At 47.6% G+C, this 23,900-nt stretch overlaps 1 protein-coding gene and 1 long non-coding RNA gene across 2 annotated transcripts; one reads left to right on the top strand and one right to left on the bottom strand.

The window, feature by feature from the left end:
• The first annotated feature begins 306 nt into the window (after positions 1–306).
• LOC106995577 (uncharacterized) lies at positions 307–7,116 on the top strand. Its single transcript, XR_013399446.1, has 3 exons — positions 307–793; positions 6,375–6,456; positions 6,992–7,116. It is a non-coding gene; the product is annotated as an uncharacterized LOC106995577 (long non-coding RNA).
• A 9,130-nt stretch (positions 7,117–16,246) lies between these two features.
• LOC701774 (ral-GDS-related protein-like) lies at positions 16,247–23,285 on the bottom strand. Its single transcript, XM_077952222.1, has 11 exons — positions 23,102–23,285; positions 22,788–23,000; positions 22,331–22,647; positions 21,356–21,571; positions 20,889–20,992; positions 20,319–20,388; positions 18,698–18,772; positions 18,143–18,217; positions 17,533–17,556; positions 17,059–17,180; positions 16,247–16,509 (listed from the first exon to the last, which is right to left on the bottom strand). Exons 1-11 carry the CDS (start codon positions 23,283–23,285, stop codon positions 16,470–16,472), a joined length of 1,440 nt encoding a protein of 479 aa, XP_077808348.1. The 3' UTR covers positions 16,247–16,469.
• Positions 23,286–23,900: the final 615 nt, after the last annotated feature.

Below are 23,900 nucleotides of genomic sequence, written 5' to 3'. Positions count from 1 at the left end.
TGCAAAACTCAATAATAAAACATGAGGAAAAAACTTGAACATACTTAAGGTACAGATGGCAAAGACACACGCAAAAAGATGTTCAACATCATTAGTCATTAGGGAAATGCCAAATTAAAGCCACAGAGATACTGCTACACACACAGAAGAATGGCTAATGTTTAAAAACCTGACCATGCTATGAGCTATTGAACATGTAAAGCAACAGGAACTCCCAAACACTACTGATGGGGATGTAAAACTGCACACCACTTTGGAAAACAGTTTGACAGTTTCTTAAAACATTAAACATGCATCTACCAGCCGGCGCGGTGGCTCAACCCTGTAATTCCAGCACTTTGGGAGGCCGAGACGGGCGGATCACAAGGTCGGGAGATCGAGACCATCCCGGCTAACACAGTGAAACCTGTCTCTACTAAAAAATACAAAAAAACTAGCCGGGCGAAGTGGCGGGCGCCTATAGTCTCAGCTACTCTGGAGGCTGAGGCAGGAGAATGGCATAAACCTGGGAGGCGGAGCTTGCAGTGAGCTGAGATCTGGCCACCGCACTCCAGCCTGGGTGACAGAGCGAGACTTCGTCTCAAAACAAAAAACAAACAAAAAAATGCATCTACCATATGATCCCTGCATTCCACTCCTAGGTATTTACCCAAGAGAAAAGGAAATATATGCAGCTTCATTTGTAATAGCCCAAAACTGGAAACAACTCAAACGTCCATCAGCAGATGAATGGATATATTGTGGCACACCGTCCTGCAGAGTACTCGGCAATAGAAAGGAACTACTGATACACGTGAGTGAGTCTCAAAATAATTATGCTAAGTGAAAAGCCATTTAGAAAAGAGTAGTTCTGGCCGGGCATGGTGCCTCACACCTGTAATCCCAGCACTTTGGGAGGCTGAGGTGGGCAGATAACTTGAGGTCAGGAGTTTAAGACTAACCTGGCCAACACGGTGAAACCCCGTCTCTACTAAAGATACAAAAACTAGCTGGGTAGGGTGGCATGGGCCTGTAGTCCCAGGTACCTAGGAGGCTGAAGCATGAGAAGAGCTACAGTCTTGGAGGTGGAGGTTGCAGTGAGCTGAGACTCTACCCCGGTGTAGGTGACAGAGTGAGACTCCACCACACACACACACACACACACACACACAAAAGTATATTTTACATATCCCAAAATCTATAAAATGCAAACTATGGAAACAAAGTACATCAACAGTTGCTTTTGGATGGTGGCGGGCAGGGAGAGACAGGAGGGAGGGATTACCAAGAGGCATGAGGAAACATTGGGGGTGACAGGTACGTTTACTATCTTGATTGTGATAGTGGCTTCATGGATGTATACATGTGGCAGAATGTATCATATTGCACACTTAAATCCAGTAATGCTTGGAATGTCCACTTTATTGTGTTTCAATTATACCTCAATGAAGGGTTGTTTTAAATAATAAAATATTATTTTTAAAAAACAGGCCGGACCCAGTGGCTCACACCTGTAATCCCAGCAGTTTGGGAAGCTGAGATGGGCGGATCACAAAAAACTAGATAAATAAAGGCTACAAATAAACAGTCAGATGAAGAGATAATATAAGGTGAAGACTGGAAGACTCCCAAGTACAGAAGTTTTTGTCCTGGTAGAGTTGGACACGTGAATGAGTTGGGTTTTTTTGTTGTTCCCTAGGCTGGAGTTCAGTGGCACTATCTGAGCTCACTGCAGCCTTTGCCTCCTGTGCTCAAGTGATCGTCCCCCTCAGCCTCCCAAGTAGCTAGGACCACAAGCATGTGCCACCACGCCCAGCTAATTTTTTTTTTTTTTTTTTGGTAGAGGTGGGGTCTGTCTATATTTCCCAGTCCGGTGGTGAACTCCTGGGCTCAAGCCATTCACCCACCTCACCCTCCCGAAGTGTTGGCATTATAGGCATGAGCCAGTGGGCCTGGCCATGGATGAGTTCTTGATCCCTTCCTGTCAGCCTCCACATGAAGCTCCCCAAATCCTGTCTTCTTTGGCCTTTAAAAAAAATTAAAAAAATTAAAGACAGGGTCTCACTATGTTGCCCAGGCTGGTCTTAAACTCCTGGTTTTAAGTGATCCACCCACCTTCTCCTCCCATAGTTCTGAGATTACAAGATTAGTGTTGCCAGCTGTCAGGTGGCTAGGTAGATTCAGTGTAAAGTCCTAGAAGATGTGTATTACTAAAAACAGCTAGCCACCTGACAGCTGGCATCCATCCATTCAGTGAAGATTGCTGGGCACTGTGGATACTGTGGAGGAGGCAGCAGTAGCAGCCGGCCTGCAGAGTGGGATGCAGTGCTGGAGGGCTTGAGGAGGAGGTGGCACTGCGATTGGTGTCTGAAGAATGCCTCCATGACAGTGGAGTCAGTGTAAAGTCCCAAAGACCAGGAAGGAGCAACAGGAAAGGATGGTTCATATCCAGCTGACCCATTCAAAAAAACCACAAAACAAAAAACAACGTGCGCATCAGCAGGGTAGGATAAGGGGGGCCTCCGGAGTGTTTTTGTTTTTTGTTTTTTTTTTGCAGTGGGGGAGGGGTGTGCTCAGATTTGCATGCGGATTGCCAGGGCTGTAGTAGGGAAACAGCAGGGGGGTTGAGACCTGTGATTGGGAGTCTCCAGGTGAGAGGGGTGGACCCTGGGGACTGGGGGTCAGGTGAGGCTGGGAGTGGGGTATAGAGGCAGGAGCAGTTGGACAGGACCAGTAAGGATGCAGGGCGCAGACTCATCAGCGAGAGCATTCCTGAGCCCAGCATCCAAGAAGCGAGGGAGGTTGGGAAGGTGCTGCTACGAGTCAGGGGGAGGTCCCCAAAAGTCCAGATGAGAGCATGGCATGCGTGTAAAGTGCTGGGCAGTTTTGGCATCAGTGAAGTCACGGGGGGCTGTGTGTGAACAGGTGGTCTTGGGCATCACCAGGGAGGCCTTGAGACAGGAGCGGGTTGGCTCTCCTGGAGACCAGGCTGTAGGATAGCGTTGGGGCTGAGGCATGGACAGTCTCCTTCCACCCCCGGCCTCTCCTTGGAGTTTTGAGGCACTGCAGATAATTAGGAGGTGATGTGATAAATCCTACCTGTGGAGGATGCCTTGGGCAGGGAGGACAGGGTGGCCAGGAAGGTCGCCCTTTGGGCCCCTGCTCTGAGCTGCTCATCAGGAAAGGAGAGAAGCTCCTACAGCCCGGTGTCAGAGCCTGGCGAGACCCTGTGAGGCCTCGAAAGTAGCAGGTGCCTCCTACAGTCTGCGCGTGGCCATTTCAGGGAATCCTCCCAGCAACTGTTCTAGTTATCCCTGCTCTTCAGGTAGGAGACTGAGGCCAGGAAGGGAAAGGCTGCAGTGATACCTACACTGTCAGTGGCTGAGGCTGTTTGAACCCAGAGACTCTAGGGCCCATGCCTCTGCCATCCTGCCTCTGGGTTTGATAGTTGGACTTGGTCCACCAAGTGCCAGGCCAGCCCTGTGGCTGGGTGATCCCAGGCATTCACAAGCTGACAATTCTGAAGGACCCACGCACTTGACCGTGCTCCAGTCTGTGTCGTCACATGAAAGGTGGGTGCTGGAATAATAAATGCTGCAAATGGCACTGGGAGTGTTGGCCATGCTCTGGGGGCACAGGAGCTCTGCCATGCCCACAGTTGGCCTGTGCTGACCTCCCTCCATCACAACTGAGTGACACCAGCTCTTTCGTTGAGCTGAAGTCTTCCTTCCAAAATCCCTTCAGTGTGGTCTTTGTGGCTCAGAGAAGCTGTGGCCAGGTACAGGATCTGGGGTGGCCCCTGCTTCTCTGCTCTGTGGCCTTAGACAGTGGGCAGGATCTGAGGTCAGGCCCACCTGCAGCAGGTGTTACAAAGAGGCAAATTCGCACTTAAGGTTTGGAAGAACTCGCCAACTAACTACAGTCCCGCTGTCTTTGAAGGTAGTGAGCTCCCCACTGGGGAAGGTATGTTAAGCTGACCTTTCTGGGATGCTGGAAGATCAGAGACCAAGCAGTTAAGATTCTGTGATCCTAATATTGCTTCAAATGCTATGCTGCTTGGATTAGAAGTCAGTTTCATTTAGCCAGTTTACCAAGTGTCTCCTTGGTGCAAGACACCAGGGGACACAAAACGTCCTGGATAATTATTGGGTTTCTGGCTCCCAGGGGTCCCTGAGATGTTGTTCCAGCAGTTCTGGAGTATGGGCCAGGCACGGCTTGCATCTGGACCCATCCATATTGCTCGCTCATTGTCAGCCTCATGACTGCAGTTGAAGATATCAGGCCCCCATGCGCCCACCACCCTGCTCTGCCCCGCCATGGCCCTCACCATGGCCCACTCAGGGCATGAGGCTTTCTGGGTGATTTCTGGAACTCAGTGTGGTCAGCTTTCTGGACCTGACAGTGGGGTGTGTCTGCAATGAGATGCCAGTTGCAGGAGGTGGTTTGCACAGCCTTCCTGGTGTCATGGGTCACTGTCTTGCCGAGTGGCTTTGGGCAGGTCCCTTCCCCTCTCAAGCTGCAGGTTCCTGTGCCTGGAGCTCCCTTCTTGCCACACCACTGCCTTGTTTTCCCAGATACCAGGATTTTTAACTTTCATTGTTGGAAGTGTTTTTTTTTCCTGTTTTTGTTTTTTTCTGTTGTTTGCTTTTACATCCTGCGAGCTTAGATTCAGGATTTCCTAAACATAAGCTCACTCTGTGTTTTCATGTAGCAGTTTTATGCTTTTACATCTTGTGTTTAGTATTTAATGTATTTTGAGTTTATGTTTGTTATTGTATAACATCAAGGTCTTATTTCATTGTTTTGGATGTGGCTATCCAGTCATTTCAGACTGCTCAATTGAACAGACTGCTGACTCCTCATCTCATCTTTTTTCCCTTCGGAGCACAGTCCCACTCATGCTGTCGCCCACGCTGGAGTGCAGTGGCGAGGTCTCAGCTCTCTGCAACACCTGCCTCCTTGCTTCGAGCGATTCTCCTGCCTCATCTTCCCAAGTGGCTGGGATTGCTGCTGTGCGCCACCACACCTGACTAGTATTTTTTGTATTTTTACTAGAGATGGGATTTCACCATTTTCGCCAAGCTAGTCTGAAACTCCTGACCTCAAGTGATCTGCCCGACTTGGTCTCCCAAAGTGCTGGGAGTACAGGTGTGAAGCACAGCACCCAGCCTCATTGCATCTTCTAGGCGTTCCTTTGAAGAAAATGTGTTGACTGCATACAGGCGTGCGTTTAGGTTCTCTTATGTCCCTAGGTTCATGGATTCATTTTTATGCCACTACTGTAGTCTTTGGTGAGTGGAGGTTTTACATGTAATTTGAAATTGGGGAGTGTGAGGCCTCCAATTGAGCTTGTATTCCCTAGGATTGCTTTGCATATTCAGGATCTGTGGGTGTTTGGTAGTTCCATGTGAAATTTTAGCTGTGTATCCTTCACATTCCTTTAAACATTTGTTTCATACTTCATGTCCAGAATTAGGGGTGCATTGGGACATTGTGATACTTGTTTGTATACCTTGAGTATGGATAAAATCAGGGAGTTTCCCAGGCTTGTGACCAGGTATAGGTTTGATATCTTTGATGTGTGAATATTCACTATCCTCCTTGGTAGCTGTTTTGAAAACGGCACGACCATGTTGTTAAGTGTCATCGCCCTGCTTTGGACTGGAATACCAGAATGTATTCCTCTCCTGTAACTCTCTGTGTACCTGTTGCCAATCCTTAATGTCATCTCCTCCACCTAGTCTGTAGTGACCACTGCTATACTTTCACCTTCAGTGAGTTGCATTTTTCAGCTCCCACATGAGTGAGAACATGCAGGCTTGGTCTTTGTCTGCCTTTCTGATTTGATTGAACAGAATATCTGCAGGTGTCGTCATGTTGCACTCCAGGTGCAATCCTATCATGGAAATGATAGGATTCCATGAATGTTGATGGCCCAGAAATATTCCATTGTGTCTGTGTACTAGAGATTCTTCATCCCTTCATTTGTGGATGGACAGGGAGGCTGATTGCTTGTCTTGGCTTTTGTGCATAGGGCTGAATTCCACCTGAGGTGACAGATCATCTCTTCCATGTCCTGATCATGTGCTCTGCATATGTACCTAGGAATAGAATTACTGGAGAAAACGGTAGTTGTAGTTTTAGGAATTCAAGGTACATCCAGGTGGTTTCTTTAGTGTGCATACTAGTTGACCATTTCCCACCAACTGTGGAGACAGGTTCCTCCTCTGGAAATCCACACCTTGTTTTGTGTTTTAATGTGTTTCACCATTTTTCTTGTAGCATCCGTTGCATGTAGAGTGAGATGGAATCTTGAGTGTGTTTTTGATTTTTGTGTGTGTATGATAAGTGGTACTTGTTACGTTATTCTGAATTTGTTTTAATTTGTTGTGTAGTACTGGGCAGAGGACCTGAAGACATGAGGTTGATGCACAGGTCAAAGAGAAGATACTCACCATCGCTGATTCACACAAAAGCGTAAGTGAAAATCCCACTCAAGATTTCATCTCATTCCAGTTAGAATGAATACTACCAACGTTTGATGGCAGTTTTGTTTCTATAGAGAGAGAGAGAGAGAGTGTGTGTGTGTGTGTGTGTATACACACACACACAACCCAAGGGTGCAAGGGACATTTTGACATATGTATATGTAGTATCATGATCAAATCATCATATCTGGCATCTCTGTGACCTTCCATCATTATTATTTCTCTGTGGAGAGAATATTCAGAACCGTATTTTCCAGCTGATTTTCAAAAATTTTTCTAGATTCTGTTGACCCTAGTCACCCTGCTGTGCAATAGAACACCAGAATGGATTCCTCATATCAGAGCGTCACTCTGTACCTGTTACCAATCCCTGCCGAGGCTCCCTGCTCTCCCCAGCCTCTAGTGACCTCTGTTGGAAGTTCTGCTTCTAGGAGACAATGTTTTTTGGATTCCGTATACCTGATGTCATGCAGCGTGGGTCTCTCCCTGGCAGACTCGTTTCATTTCACCTAATTGTCTTCCAGGTTTCTCCAAGTGGTTGCAGATGACATGATTTCCTGAAGTGTTACAGCTGATGTGTGTTTCCTTCTATACATGTACTGTGGTTCCTTTATCCCTTCATCTGTGGATAGACAGGTAGGTTGATTCCGCATCTTGGCTATTGTGACTAGGGCTTCAGGGCACGTGAAAAGGCAGATTAACACAGGGATTTCATCTTCTCTAAACATGTACCCAGTGTTGGGATTGTTAGCTGGCATAATGGTTGTACTTTTACCTTTTTTTTTTTTTTTTAAAAGACGGAGTGTTGCTCTTGTCACCCAGGCTGGAGTGCAGTGGCGCAATTTCGGTTCAGTGCAACCTCTGCCTCCTGTGTTCAAGCGATTCTGCTGCCTCAGCCTCCCAAGTGGCTGGGAATACAGGCACCCACCACCACGTCTAGCTAATTTTTGTATTTTTAGTAGAGATGGGATTTCACCATGTTGGTGAGGCTGGTCTCAAACTCCTGACCTCAGGTGATCCACCTGCCTCAGCCTCCCGAAGTGCTGAGATTACAGGTGTGAGCCATCGTGCCTGGCCTATCTTTTACTTTTTTAAGGAATTTCCAAAAGTTTTTTGTAGTGTGTATGGTAATTTTCATTCCACAAAGAGTGTAGAAGATTTTTTTTTTTTTTACAAGTCTACACTGACCATTGCCTTCAACAATGTTGATTTTTGTCTTTTGTAATACTCATTCTAGGTGGAATTTGATGGTAGCCAAGTATGGTTTTGATTCACATTTTTGTGAGGATTAGCGATATTGAGAAATTGTCACCTGTGAGTCAGTTTCCTGCCTTCTTTTCACTCAGGTCTGTTTAGATCCTTTTACCTTGGATATTTGTTGTTGTCGTTGTTGTTTTTCACTTAGTCATACTAGTTTATTGTACGTGTTAGATAACAACCTCTTTCAGGGGTAGGATATTTTATAGTTTCTCCAAGTGCGTAGGATGCCTTTTTTTATTTGTTTCATTGTTTTCTTTTCCGTGTAGAAGTTGCAAAGTGTCCCGAGTCTCATATGGCTATAGTTGCATATGTTAGCAGTGATTTTTGTGTTCAACACCCCAGTTCCATGAAACACACGAATGTGCGTGCGCGTGCATGAGCGCGTGCGCACACACACGGAACCAAGCCTTGCATTGTCTATGGTTGTAACTGTGGATTTTTCTTTTAATGCATTCTACTCTTATTGTTATCGTTTAAAGGGTACACATGCAAGTTAGTTACATCTGTTGATTGCATCATGCTGAGATTAGGGGTCCCAACAACCCCGTAACCCAGGCAGTGAGCAGAGGGCCCACAGGGTGGGTCTTTAGCACACGCTCCCTCTCCCCTGTGTTTTTATTGGTCTGGTGGTCATTCCAGGTGTCTGTTGTTCTCTTCTTTATGTTTGAGTCCATTCACAGTTTAGCTCCTGCTTATAAGTGAGAACATGTGGCATTTGGTTTTCTTTTGGGGCCTTAGTTCACTTATGACAGTCATCTGCAGTTTCCACCTTCTGTTCTCAGGTGATCCTCTCACCTCAGCCTCCGGATTAGATAGGCCTATAGGTGCCCGCCACCACATCCTGCTTATTTTTGTATTATCAGAGACATGGGATTTCACCATTTTGCTCAGACTGGTCTCAAATTCTGGACTGAAGCGATCCTCCTGCCTCAGCTTCCCAAAGTGCTAGAATTACAGGTCTGAGCCACTGTGCCTGCCTCTCATCCACTGTTGATGGCTAGGTTGATTCCATGTCTTTGACACTGTGAATAATACTGCCATGAACATACGAGTGCCTGTGTCTTTTGGATAGAAGGGTTGATTTTCCTTTGGGTAGATGCACAGGAGTGGGCTTGCTGGGTGAGATGGTAGTTCTGTTTTCATTTCTTTGAGAAATCCCCGATCTGCTTTCACCAGTGTCTGTACTAGTTTTCATCCCCACCAAAACATACCAGCGTTTCCTTTCCTCGGTTGACTGGCCAGCGTGTGTTCTTCGCCTGCGTGGTCCTCACCATTGTCACCCGCGTGGGATGGCATCTCGTCATGCTTTTGATTGGCAGCTGTCTGATAATGAGTGAGTTTGAGCTTGTTTTCCTATTTGTTGGTTGCTTGTACATCGAATTTTGAGAAGTGTGTGTTCACGTCCCTTGCCCGTATATTAATGGGATATTCTTTTTCTGTTTATTCTCCTGGTTGACTTGTTGAAGGGCCTTGTAAATTCTGCATATTAGACGTTGGTCAGATGCACAGTTTGGGAACATATTCTCCCATTCTGTACGCTGTCTGTTTACTCTGTTGTAGTCTCTCTTGCTGTGCAGCAGCTCTTTCAGTTATTTACTCTGACTTGTCAATTTTTGTTTGTTTTTGTTGCCATTGCTCTTCAGGACTTAGCCATCTAAATGCTTTGCCAAAGCCTATGTGGAGAAGGATATTTCACAAGTTTTCTAGTAGGATTTTAATAGTTTGAGTTTTTATGTTTATATGTTTTATTCATCTTGAGTTCCTCTTTGTGTCTGGTGAGAGGTAGGGGCCTGGTGTTATTCTGCTGCACATGGCTAGCTGCTTATTTCAACACCGTTGATTGAATAGGGTGTCCTTTTCCCTTTGCTTACTTTGGTGGATTCTGTGTTGGATCAGATAGTTTTCAATGTGTGGTTTTACTTCTTGGTCCTCTCTTGTGTTCCACTGCTCTGTGTGGAAGTGGGTCCCTAGCTTTTCCATGAAATTTGAAATCAGGAAATGTGATGTGTCCAATGTAGTCTGGATGTCTCAGGATTGCGGAGGATGAAACACGGGGCACTTCATGGTCCCGCATGAATGTTAGCAGCATGTATTTCTATTTCTTTCATCAAATGTGTTGCATTGTAAAGGAACAATACAATGAGAGGGTAGAGTGGGGCGTTATGGTCCATGCATACATTGTGGAATGATGAAATCAGGGTACTTAGTGTTTCTGTTACCTTTTCCGATTGTTTATTCCTTTATGCTGAGAACCTTCAGTTTCTCCTGTCAAGCTGCTTTGAAAGTGATGTGCCGATACTGTTAACCCTGGTCACCCTGCAGTGGAATAGAACAACAGAATTTTCTTCTTCTCATTTATGTGTAACTTTGTACCCTTTTACAATCCCTGCCCATTACCCATCTTTTCCCCCAATCCCTGGAAACCAATATTGTGCTCATGAAGTCTTTGATACAGTTTCTCAGCTTCTGCATGTGTGAGATGACTCAAGGTTTGTTTCTCTCCCCCTTTGCTCATTTAATTTACCATCATCTCCTCCAGGTGCAACCCTGTGGTTCCCCACGATATGATGTCATTGTGGTTTTCTGTCTGAAGAGTATCCCGGTGTGTACATGTGGAGCAGCTTCTTTCTCCCTTCGTCTGTGGATAAGCAGGTAGGTTGATGCTTACACTGGCTCTTGGGAACAGTGCTGGAATCCACATGGGTGGGTAGATCTATCTTTGGTGTCCTGATTTCAATGACTTTGAGTGTATTCCTAGTAGTAGAATTGCTGGTTGAAGTGGTAGTTGGAGTCTTTTAAGGTTTGGAGGAACCTCCAAGTGGTTTCTGTATCGTGTGTGCTAGTTTAACCTTCTCACGAACTGTGGAGAAGAGTCTCTCTCTCTCTCTGGAAACACACCAGCATTTCCCTTTCTTTCAATGTTTTTTGTCTTCTTTTGTAACACTCATTCCAATTAGAATGAGATGGTGTCTAAGTGTGGTTTTGATTTACATTTTGCTTGTGGTTAGTGATGTTTGCCAAGTTATTTTGAACTTGTTTCAATTTGTTGTGTAAGACTGGGCAAAGGACCTGAAGACCTGAGATGGATGCACAGGTTAAAGATTCTGAATCAACATTATTGATCCTCATGAGAAGTCAATCAAAACCACACTGAGATAGCATCTGTCTCTGGTGAGAATGAATGTTACCAAACTGGGACAGCAGTTTCATTGTCGTATCGTCTGTGTGTATAACCAGCGACTGCAAGGCACAGTTTGATCTGTGTAAATGTAGCATCATCATGAAGTCGCAGTGTCTGGCATCTCTGTGAGCTCCAGACTTCTGATTTCTCTGTGGAGAGAATATTCACAACTGACCTTTGTAGCTGTTTTGAAAATTGTGGTTTTTTGTTCTTGCCTTTTGGCATAATGGCCTACGGCTCTGTCCAGGTTTCTGGTAAGGGCATGGATTTGTTTTTTATGGCTGTGTAGTGTTCCGTAGTGTGTATGTACCACATTTCCTTTCTCTGATCCACTGCTGATGGGCACCCAGGCTGATTCCATGTCTTTACCATTGCAAGTAGTACTTCCGTGAACATACGAGTGCATGCGTGTTTTCACTGGAAGGGTTTTCCTTTGGGTAGATCCTTAGGAGTGGGGTTGCAGCATTGGGTGGTTATTCTCTTTTAAGTTCTTTCAGAAATGTCCACACTGCTCTCCAGGGTGTCTGAACTAGTTTCCATTTCCCCCTACAGTGAACCTGCATTTCTTTGCTCATCTGCCCCACCAGCCTCTGTTGTTGTGGACTGTGTGTCATAATTGCCATTCTGACTAGTGTGACGTAGTATCGCAGTATGTTTTGATGTGCATTTATCTGATGATCAGTGAGATTGAGCATCTTTTCATTCTCATTGGTTACTGGTACACCTCCTTTTAAGTGTGTGTTCGTGTCCCTTGCCCATTTATAATTTGGGTTTTTTTTTCTGATTTTATTTGTTGAAGGTCTTTACGATAAATCCTGGATATTAGATGTTTTTCACATGCGTAGTTGTGGAATATTTTCCCTCATTCTATAGGCTGTGTGTTGACTCTTTTGGTTGTTTCTTGTTCTCTGCAGCTGCTTTTCTGTGTATTAGGTCCCATTTATCAGTAATTGCTCTTGGGGAGTTGACATTTAAATGCTTTGCCAAAGCCTCTGTTGAGAAGGGTATTTGCTAGATTCTCACGCAGGATTTTCTCATAGTTTCAGGCCTTGAATTTTTATGTATTTATCTATTTAGAGACTGAGTCTCGCTCTGTTGTACAGGCTGGAATGCAATGGAGCGATCTCGGCTCACTGTACCCTCCACCTTCCGGGTTGAAGTGATTCTCCTGCCTCAGTCTCCTGAGTAGCTGGGAGTACAGGCATGTGCCACCATTTACAGCTAAGTTTTGTTTTTTCAGTAGAGACAGGGTTTCACCATGTCAGCCAGTGTGGTCTCGAACTCTCTGAACTCTAGTCATCTGCCCGCCTCGGCCTCCCAGAGTGCTTGGATTCCAGGCATGAGCCACCGCTCCCGGCCTGGGGTTTGGCATTTCAATCTTTGATTCATTTTGAGTTACTTTCTGTACATGGTGAGACACAGGGGCCTAGTGTTATTTCTTCTGCATCTAGCTAGCCACTTATCCCAGCACCACTTACTGATAGGCAGTCCTTTCTCCATTGCTTATTTTTGTTGATTTTTTTTCAAATATCAGATGGTTTCAGGTGTGCAGGTTTATATCTAGGTCTTCTAATCTGTTCCACTGTTCTGTGGAACCGGGTCCCCAGCTTTTCCTTGAAAATGGCAAAGCATTACATTGTCTATGGTTGTTTTCTTAGAGTGTTTGCTTTGTTTTACTGTGTTTTAAATACCTTTAGCAGCCTACTTGCATGGATTTGTTTTCTAAAATACGTGCTCACCGTATGTTTTCTTGTAGGGGTTTTCTTGTAGTGGTTTCAGAATTCAGTTTTAGGTCTTTAATGTATTTTGCATTGATTTTTGTTTTGCATGACATAAGGGTCCTATTTCAGTGTTTTGTATGTGAATATTCAGTTTGCTGAAAATCATCTACTGAACAGGCGGTCTTTTGCCCATTGTGCCTTTTTGGTGTTCTTTTGAAAAATGTGTACATTTCACTATATATACATTGGGGTTGAGTATTTGGTTTACTCATTCTGACCACTTCCTTAGTTTATGCCAATAAAAGCTTGTTTGGATAATTATAAGTTTGTGTTTTTCATTCATTGTTTTAGCTCCTAAGTTTGTATTTTTTAACATAATTTCTACGTTTATTATAGACTAATATAGTTTATTATAGACTAAAAGGTACAAAGGCAGATTAGTTGCTGCCTTTGGTATATTGCCTGATACTGAGACTTGGGGTCCCAGAGAGCTTATCACGCAGGGAATGGTGGATCCACCAGGTAGGTCTATAGCCCATACTCCATCCCTTCTTCCTTTGTTGTCTTATAGTCAGCAGTGTCTGTTGTTTTCACTTTTATGGTAGGGTGTATTCAATGTTAGCTCCACCTTACAAGTGAGAACATGTGGCATTTGGTGTTCTGTTTTTTCCTTATTTCTCTTTAGATAATGGCCTCCAGCTCCTTTCATGTTGCTGCCAAGGACATGATTTGCATCTTTTTTTTTTTTTTTAAAGCTGCCTAGTTTTTTGTGGTATATATGTACCCCATTTTCCTTTTCTGATCCACTGTTGATGGATACCTAGGTTGATTTCACGTGTTTGCCATTGTAAAGAGTGCCGCCAAGACCGTTTGTGTGCATGTGTGTTTTGGACAGAAGAATTTATTTTCCTTTGTGTATATCCCAGTGGTGGGCTTGCTGTGTCAGATGGTAGTTCTGGTTTAAGTTCTTTGAGCAATCTCTGAAGTGTTTTCTATGGTGTCTGAACTACTTTGCATTTTCACCAAAAGTGGACCAGTGTCCCCTTTCTCTGCTGCCTTGTCCGTGTCCCTTTTTTTTTTTTTAACTGTGTAATTGCCATTCTGACCAGTGTGAGATGATAGCTCATTGTGCTTTTGATGTATATTTCTCTGATAATTAGGTTTAGCATGTTTTCACATTCGTTGCTTGCTTTTACATTATCTTTTGAGAAGTGTGTGTTTATATCCGGTGCCTATTGATGAGTTATTTGGGGGGTTTTGCTAATTGATTTCTGTAAGGTCTTTCAGGTAGATTCTGGATATTAGGCCTTGGTCAGATGCATAGTTCGGGAACATTTTCTCTCATCCTGTATGTTGTCTGTCTACTCTGTTGGTAATTTCTTGTGTTGTGTGGTGGCTCTTTAGTGTATTAGATGTGGGAATTTCCTGGTCTCACATATACTTCAGCATTGTTTCTTTCTATGTGCTTAAAACCAATTTGCTCTATAGTAAAGATTTACAATTAAAGAGTAGAGTAGGACATTTTGATCCATGCATATGTACCTTGTGTAATGATGAAAGCAAGGTATTGACTATCTCTATTACCTTGTGTAGTTATTTTCTTTTCAGTCTTTTTTGGAAAATATGGTAGGATACTGTTGACTCTGGACACCTGCTGTGGAGTAGAGTAGCTAAATTTATTCCTGTCATCTGAGTGTAACGTTGTGTCCCTTTCCCAGTCCCTGCCAGGATTCCCCAACCCACAGCCTCTCTTCACCACTGTGGAACTTTCTACTTCTAGGGGATAAAGTCGTTTAGAGAGGAAGTTGATCTCATTCTCACATGCATGAAATCATGCCGTGTGGCTTTCTCTGCCTGACTCATTTCGTTGAGGGTCATGTCCTCCAGAGTTCTGCACGTTGCTGCAGATGACATGGTTTCATGAATTTCTATGGCTGAAGAGGATTCCATTGTGTACTGCAGTTTCTTTATCCCTTCATCTGTGCATGAACAGGTAGGTGGATTGAATACCTTCGCTATTGTGAATAGTGCTTCAGTCGCCATAGGAAGGCCGATACCTCCTCAACGTAACAGATTCTATGTGGTTTCTGTGTATAACCAGTGGTGGGATTGCTAGGTGAACGGATAGTTGTAAAATGTTTAAAACACCTTCAACTGTTTCACTTCATGTGTATAGTAATGTACATTGCCACCCATAGTGTATAAAAGTGTCTTTTTCTGCTGTTCTGCATTGGCCACTGCCTGTGAACGTATGGGTTTTCTGTTGTTTTTGGTAAGTTTCGTTCTAATTAGAGTGAGACACTTCTGAGCGTGGTTTGTACTTAGACATTTGTGTGAGGATTAGCGAAGTTGAGCAGCTTCTCTTTGACCTGTCAGTGAATTTCATGTTTTCTTTTCAGATGTGCCTGTTCAGGATCTTTGCCCAGTTTTAGCTTGGGTATTAGGTTTTGTTCATTTTCCCAGTTAGAGTAGTGTTAGTTTCTCATGCATGTTAGATAACAACCCCTTTCACAGGTAAGATTCTGCTGAACTTTCTCTCAATCTGTAGGATGGTTTCTTTAATGGTTTATTGTTCCTCTTCCCCATGCGTAAGCTCTGAAATGATGTATAGTCCCATGTGTTTGTATTCATGTTTGTTAGCAGTGATTTTTGTGTCCCATCCAAAAAGAACAAAAAATAAGAAAAAGTATTACCAAATCAATTGCATGGTCTAAGGGATTCTTGCCATAGATAATTTTTGCTCTTGTTTTCTTTCTTTTTTGCAAACTGCGTGCAGAGATACAAGTTTTGCTGAGATACAGACTCCCACTTTTCTTATAGGAGCTTTGCGGCTCCAGGATTGGGTTTAGGTGTTTATTTGGTGTTGATTTGGGGGTATTACATGTTTCAGACCCTGAAATGTTGACTTCTTTGGCTTGTTTTTTCTCTGATATAACACACTGGGGGTTGTGTTCAAATTAAGCCGTGGGACATCCTTTTCGATTCTGGGCTCAAATGATTCTCTCCTTCCTTGATACTCAGTTAGAGGAGAGGTGTCAGAAAGTCTGGGAAGATCCATAGTGGAAAAAGTTTATCTGTATTTCATGGAGACTGATGGCCAGCTCCCTTCTGCCCAGGACTTCGGGAGAAGGCAAGCACTACCGATTGCTGAAATACCTCCCATCTCCAGCCCTTCAGTAAATATATAAGTGATTCATTAAATATTTAAACTTCAAGAAAGTAGAGTAACCCAGTGGAACTCAAATTTAACTAGAATTTAAATTTGAGAGTTGCTGGTCAGTAGAGCAAGTGTGGTAGATTGGGTAACATGCTCTGATTTTTAAGGGTTTTGCTTTGTTGTGTTTTTTGTTTTCCTTAAACAGAGTTAATAATAATTAATTAGAACAGAGAAGGAAAGCATTAAATGGTTGGCATGTGTAACATAAACGCTGTTGCATGACTTGTTCAGCAATAGCCTCAATTTGACATACTGGACTATGAATCCTGAAGATTGGTATACGGTTACTGCACTGCGGTTACTTTTCTCATTCCAACAACTATAGAACATTTTGAATAGTGTTTTAAATTTTTATTTTAAAAAGTTAAGAAAAAAAGCCTTACTTATACACTAAAGAAAATAAACATAAAATGGTCTCCCGCCTGCCTGGGAAAAGTCCCATGGCCTGATCCTGACCAGCAGGAGCAGCTGGTGTTACGCGAAGAGCAGGGTCCAGATGCAGCTGAGCTGCCAGCTACCTAGATGTGGTTCCCTGGTGTCACGGTCTAGGTGAAGGATGATGCAGAGCTGGTGTTCTGACCAGCATCCCGGTGGGGTCCCAGCCACTGCAGGATGTTACTGGCCTACTGTGATTCGGGCTCCAGCTGGCAGGACAGCTTGTAGCTACAGGACAGTGAGGCAGCTGTGAGGCCACCATGAGCCACACATCAGGTCCCCTCTCAGTGCCTACCCAGCTGGAATCCTGGGTCCCCAGCGGTCCCCATGCAACAGGGCTTGATGCTGGCCGTGGAGTCATGGCCATAGGCTCTCTGCAGCTTGCCACAGGGAGAGCCTTCTCTAGGCCATGTGGGGTGGCTGACATCTGTAATGTCAGTACTTTGGGAGACTGAGGTGGATGGATTGCTTGAGGCCATGAGTTTGAGACCAGCCTGGACAACATCGTGAAACCCCATCTGTACCAGAACAACAGCAGCAGAACAACAGGACATGGTGTCTGCACATGCTGTGCCACGTCCTGGGACATGGTGTACCGCAGTAGTCCCAGCTGCTTGAGAGGCTGAGGAAGGGCTTGAGCCCAGAAGGCAGACGTTGCAGTGAGCAGAGATGGTGACACTGCAGTGCAGCCTGGGCGACAGAGCCAGACCATGTTGGAAAAAAAAAAAAAAAATGGAGAGCCTTCTCCCACCCTCTGCCCATCCCCTAGGCCCTCACCTCTCCTTTTCACTGAGCTGCTTCATTCTTGGGAAATAGGTGACAAATTTCTCAAGAGGCCGAAGCCTGTAATTCATGGCAGCCACTTGGAGCAGCTGCATTTCCTGCAGAACTCGGACCTCCTAGAGACAGAGGAGAGGTTGCTGACAGGGCCTGGGTGGAAGATGCTGAGAGCACTTTTGGTAGGCAGGGAAAAGGGGCTGATCCCTGGGGCAGTTTTTTGAGGGGGCCCCATGCAGCCCCCAGCCTGTTTTCAGAGTTGGATGTAAAAAGCCCCTCCCGCAGGAACTGGTCTTTGATTCCATTCCATTTCCCACTTTCTCCACTGGGATAGGTCTCCTCCTTCTGTGTGTGTCAACCCCTCCCAGTAACTTTCTAAGATGTAGAGGACGGAGCCAGGGAGTGTCCTGCCCAGGGTGGACTGTGAGGTCCACATCCCCACCCTCCTCCAATGTGAATGTCCCAGCTGCTCACCTTTCTCCTCTTGTTGCTGTTGCCCTGGAAGGCAGACAGAGTCCATCAGAAAGGTCCCTGGCCCACAACCAGCCCCACCCCACCCCTTCCCATGCTGCACAACTGCCAGGGCCACCAGAGTCAGGGGATGTGCACATGACAGGACTTGGATGTGCCCCAGGCTCCGGGCTCTAGAGCAGGGGCATAGGAGCTGAGGCTCAGGGACTTTCTGCCCCAACCCTCTGTGATAACAGACAGGGAAACTGAGATCTCTCATAGAAAGAAAGCGCTCAGTGACCCTGGAACTGCCTGCCCTTGGAGAGGCTCAGTTTCACTGGCCTGTTACAGGACTACTCTAGGGAAAGGCTAAGTGCAGCTCAGCCCACACCTCAGCAGGTTTGCAGTCAGGCAGCTCTGCAGCTTCACCACTCGGGAATAGGGACTGGTGGCTGCTATGGAGCCTCTTATCAGTCAGAGGTAATGAGATGGGCCTGACACCCCCACCCACAGGAGCAGCTGTGAGGCTCTCAGGAGAGGAGGTTTGGCAAGGGCTGAGATCTAAGGGCTCCGTCCAAGACCCTCTCCTCCCTCAGGATCCTGGTTCCCAACAGCCTGCCCCAGGCTCACTCACATCCAGATCGTCTGGGATGGCCGTATCCAATCTGTGTAACTCAGTCAGAAAATCCCCCAGGAAGGGGACCACTCCCTGTGCCAAGGAGGGGTGGGAGGGGGGAGGTGTAGTGATGATGAGTATTGGCCCTCAGGTACCTGCCCAAGGTCCTGTCTCATGAAGTCCCACCAGCCCCTGTCTCCCAGAACTCCCCTCTTCAGGTCTCCCTGTTGGAACAGCCAAAGACCCTCCACTGCCTTTCCCAATTCTCTGCCTCCTCCATCCCACCTGACCCCCAAGTCTAGCAAGCACTCCTAGTTACCTGTATGGTGGGATTTTAACAATTCACAAGGGCATGTGATCCCAGCCTTACACTTCCCCACATCCGCTCTGAGTCCAGCTTTCCCAGATCCTTGCTCTGGTCTCTCAAATGGAGGTTTTCCAGGCCCAGTGTCCACAGGAGGACAGGACTGGAGAGTAAGTCCTTGCGGTCTTCACATGGAGGCCTCCAGCTGGCAGGGAGGGAGCCCTGTCCTCTGATCCCCTGCGGCCTCTCCACGCCAAAGGCTCACTCACCTTATTCTGCCTCCGCAGCTTCATCTGGGCTCTCTGGGGGTTCCTCTCCTGGGTGGTCACCTTAAAGCTCCCCGCCTGCCAGGTGCCAGTGATGGAGACAGTGAGGCTCTCCTCCCTTCCCCCAGTTACACCCCAGCCACCACACACTTGGATCCCCAGGGACTGGCATGAGTCACCTGGCTTAGTGCTCATACCACTGGCCCAGCTCCACACTCCCTGTGTGTGTCACCCACTCATGCAGCCGGGCCTCGCTGAGACTGTTTCCTCTTCTCTAAAGAGCAATGAAAACCACAGCTACCTCACAGGGCCTCCTGAGTACTGTTTCCTGTTGCCATTGTTCTCCCTCTCATCCCTCTGAGGAAGAACCAGGCATGAGCACTAGCAAATTATTTTCTTTTTTTGAACCTCATTTCCATCCTGTAGGGCTGCACTACAGGCTCAGCATCCCTTCATTTTCCAGATGAGGAAACAGAGACCCAGAGTGGACAGTGACTGCCCAGGGACCTGAAAGAGAAGGTGCCTCCTCCCCATCCTGGAAGCTCTGTCCCGCTGCCTTCTCCCAGTATCCCAGCACCACTACCCATCAGGGTCGTGTTCTCTGGAGTCTCTGAGTATCTAGGTCTCCAGCCAGGCACAGTCGTGATGGGAAAGGGACAGGGTGTTTTAGGAGACCTGGTTAAGTGGCACCTGCCTATCTGAGCCCCACTGGAGTCTCTGCCACACAAATTGGGTTTGAGCCATGCCAAAGGTTTTGCCTCGCCAATGATCCCCCAGGGGAGTTCCGTGCACAGAACTCTCTTCCTCCACTCAGGAAGTGGCCTCCTGCGGTGCCATCTCTGACTGACATGGCGGGAATTTCCAGAATCCTGGGTGGGGTGACAAGTTGTCTTCCCGTTTGCATGGAATATTCTGAGATCTGGTCAGGGAGGATCCCCTAGGAATGCACGAATCCCCCAGATACTTGTCATGAGCATGTGTCACTGCTAACTGGTGAGAATCCTGTGACATGACCATTTTCGGGTGTCTGCAAAGGGCAGAGCAGGGAGTCCCAGGAAACACATACATCTGTCCCGAGTATGCCCATTGGTACCCAAAGCTGGGCGGTCCACTGGACTCCCTGGCACATGAGCTTCCCCTGTTGTTGTTCCCCCTCTCCCCCAGTGTGGGCAGAGGCCACTGCCTTTGGAGATGCGCTGCAGACAGAAGCAGCCACAGAGGCCTGGCTTCCTGAGGAATTGCTTTCCAGTTTGAGGAAGAAGCAAAGTCTCACCTACCATGACCACCCCCCAGCCTGGAGGAAGCTCCATGCCAGCAGCACTGACAAGCACGGGAACCAGAGCCCTGCTAATGCTGCAGCTCATCACCCCTGCTCAGCAGCCCAGCAGCCATTGCCACATCCCATTTCCAGGGCTTCCTGCCGCCGTGCCCCCACGTGCCTGTGGACCCACACACACCTCCTTCTGTTCGCCCAAGGTAGGCATGGAGGGAATTTTTCAAGTCCCCTTTTAGTAGGTAAGTCAAAAGAAAATAACCACTCCACACTAGGTCCAATGCCCTTCCAAACTCAGTCTTTCCTCTGACCCTTAAACACTTCTCCTGCATCTCCCAGACTCCAGTGTACCTTGATCAGCAGGTCCCTCTTCACTGCAGTGTCTTTTTTGCAGAGTTGTTTTAGATGTTTTGTGCTTTTGCTATGGGCAGAGGAAAGAAAGAAAAGCAAATTTGGGGATAAGCGGAGAGGTTTGTGAGTTCCAATCCAATCCCTTTTGTTTGAAAACCCAGAGAATCCCAACTTCGTGGGTGAGAGTTTCCAATAGGGTCCTCTGATGACAAGGGCTCCAGAGGACCAGGGTGGGACCCGTCATGCTCCTCCCCTGGCCCATCTCCACTTCACATGAGCCCCTGCGTGTTCACAGTTAGCTTCCAGCTGGACACAGTTCCACTGCTGGGTACAAACACCTGAAAGCCTCCAGTTGGCTGCAGTCTGTTCCTGATGGTTAAAAATCCTTAGTCCTGAGTTGGAAATCCTTGCTTAGTAGTCCAAGGCAGCTTAGTGACCACACCCACCAGGCCATCCCTGCCTCCAGTGTCCCTGGTCTCCAAGAACCTTTCAGAGTGGTTGAAGGCACATGGGGAGACCTGTGGGTCCCTAGGTCAACCCTGGTGCTCCCGTGGAGGGAACCCTCCTCACCTGGACACTGCTGCCCATGTCTTGTGTAGCCGATATATTGGTTTGCTGCACAGAGCAGAGACGATGGCGTGCACTGAGGAGAAGTTGTTGAGGCTTAGGCACTCCTGGAGAGGGAAGAGTGAGCTGTGAGTTCCACAGTGGAGCCTGGCCCACTTCAGCCTCAGCCCGCTGTGCTGAGATCTCCCTGCCTGGACGAAGCAGAGGCCCAGGGAGCCTCAGGAGGGCACACCTGGGGCCGAGTGAATGTCACTCATCTAGGAGGATTTTAGTTCAACCCAAGGAAGATCCCAGGTCAGAAGTGAGCAGCCACCACTGGGACATGGGAGTTGAGGTCTGTGACAAGAAGAGGCTAGGTGATGTCCGGGGCTGAAGCCAGACATACAGATGCCAATCCTGAAAGCCGATGGAGGAGAAGAGGCAGTTCCCCATTTTTAAAGAGGAAATTCTCAGGCCCAACCATGGCTTACCCTGGCCACCTTGATCCAGTGCTCCACCACCCTGGCCCTGTCCCGGGCCCTCATGCCATGGTTCCCGAGGCAGGAGGTGGTGACGCAGTTGGTGAGCCTGTTGAAGTGTGTGATGGTCGCATGAACTGTGGGTGCCACGTGCTCATTCCCCTCCTTAGCTCGTTGGCCCCAGATGGAGCCCAAGCATTCGTAGAGCTCCACCTTCTTGAACAGCTCCTTTGGGGGAGGAGGAGAGTGTCATGGACAGAGCACACCCCAGCTCAGAGTCACCCACAGTCCCAGGCAGGGACTGAGCTCACAGTCATCCATGGTCTCTGGCAGGAACCGATCTGGAGTTCAGAAAGCTTTAAAATGGGCTCTAGACATGTGGGAGTCCCTGGGTTTGATTTTCTACCCACGGAGGGCCCTAAGTGCATCATGGCCCAGAATCCAACAAGAGTGGGAAGGGAGAGTGACATTTTCTCCGAAGCCATCCGCACTCCCAAGAACTAGAAGGTGACTCAGGCCTGTCCATCCTGAGGCCTCGTCTTCCTCCCATCCCAGTCAGCCCTGTACTCCTTCTCTCCATACCGGTGCACTTTCCTTGTGGCAGCTGCAACTATGGGCTCTGTTTGGGTGTCTCCCATAGAATCTAGTATGCATCAGGCACCTAATTAAGGGTCGTGAGGCTCCTGAGCAGCTGGATGAGTGACCCATGGCCCTGCCTGCCCCTCGGTGAGCACCTGCCCTGTCCTGCTTTCTGTCCATCCCCTGTCATTCGGTCTCCACACTCTGTGGAGCTAGCACAGGCGACGTGCCATCTCTGCTGTCCACATGCAGTCAGGGAAGGCTTCTGCGTGAGGAAACTCATCCAGATCCCATGTTCGGTAAGAAGTGGGGATGACATTCGTCCCAGGGCATTGGCCACTCCTCGGGTAGAGGCTGGTCTGAGACACCTAGTGCCAGAGGCACTGCCTGCAAAACCCAGGTGCTCACCGCATCCGTGAGGGTCAGCTGCTCTGCCAGCAGCCTGGGAGGGAAGGTCGTGATGTCAGGCATCTCCTCAAGGGATTGGTTCTTCACAGTCCCAGAAGAGGGAGTGGGGGACTCTGAGGCGGACTGTGGCTCCAGCAGTGTCGCTGGAGGGGACCCTTCCCCTGGTGCTGGTCCTGGTGCTGAATATAGATTTCCTGGTGCACCCAGGACTGCCCCTGACTCTGGTTCCAGAGCAGGCCCCAGGTCCGCCAGCAGTGGTGGTGCTGGCTCCAGGGCCGGCATTGTTAATACGTGTTGCCCAGGAAGTGGAGCAGGATCTGGAAAAGGAGAAAAGGTCATGACACCAGTCACTTTTCACTGGGCTTTCCAAGCACAGAAATGACCGGATGGAATGTAAGGGAATTGTAACCCCACAACACCACCCCCGGAAAGTCTTCCAGACTGCAAGCCACCTCACCATCTGGCTTGGCCTCGTTGGGCTCCGGAAGCACCAACTGGCCTAGGACAAGTTCCTGATGGTCCTCCATGCCCAGTCCAGGCCAGGCGAAGTTCCTGAAGGCCAGCTTTATCCGGAAAGATGACCTTTGCGGGGGCTGATAGCAAACTGAAGTGTTTTCAAGGGGCCAGGTGAACAAAATGGAGGTGATGGTGCTGGTAATGGAGTGGACAGCTGAGTCAGAGGCCTGGCCTTCTCCCACACAACCCTCCAGGGCACACTTGCGTGGTTCTGGGTCCCTGGACTGTTGCTGCCTGTGTAGAGGACAGCCCCACCCTTCCCCAAGCCATCAGTGCTGTCCCGGAGGGGGCAGACCTGGCCACACAGCAGGGCTGTACAGACCCTTGTGCGCCGCAGTGTCCCACTGACATTCTCCTCCCAAAGGCCCTGGATCACAGCCCTGTGCACCTGGGCACTCAGAACTGCAGCTCCAGGCTGATTTGTGAGCAGGTTTCTCATCAAGCTCCAGCTCTGGGTCCCCTGGTCCAGGGGTTAGGAGGGTAAGGGCAGATGTTGGCTGGAGGAGGACAGGTAGAGTTGGGAAGCCACGGCACGGGGCATGGGTGTCTCAGTGACCAGCTGAGACCCTAGCCTCCCCTCTCCTTTGCAGGGCACCTAAGTCTCCATATACAGAACTTACTATTTGCCTCTTGCGAGGGACCCAGATGTCAACCTTCTTGTGGGAATTAAAAGAAGTATGAGCCCCAGGACTCCTTTAGGGTCTCCCCAGGCAGAGGCCACATCTTTTACGCCATGTTTTCTGGATGAAAAGGCTCTTTAGAACCCTAAATCCACCCAGTTTATACTTGTTGCTGGACTCCATCATTCTAGTCAGAATCTGGGAGGATGCCACCATATGTAGAAGAGGCCGTGAGGGTTTCATCTCTAACATTGTGTAGATAGGACCTGTTTATTCTGTCTCCTGTGAGCGCCTGACTCTCAGTAAGTCGAGGCCCAGGGATTGTCATCTGCTTTATGAAATTTTGCTAAGTCACAAGAAGAACGATGCACAAATAAGGTGTTTTGTATATACGTGTTGAATGAGTGAACCCCAACCATTGGAGAACCCCAGTG

The sequence above is a fragment of the Macaca mulatta genome, chromosome 10 (assembly GCF_049350105.2).
Source record: "Macaca mulatta isolate MMU2019108-1 chromosome 10, T2T-MMU8v2.0, whole genome shotgun sequence".
NCBI lineage: Eukaryota > Metazoa > Chordata > Mammalia > Primates > Cercopithecidae > Macaca > Macaca mulatta.
Note: the sequence above shows the minus strand (reverse complement) of the source record. Positions and strands in the feature narration are given on the sequence as shown.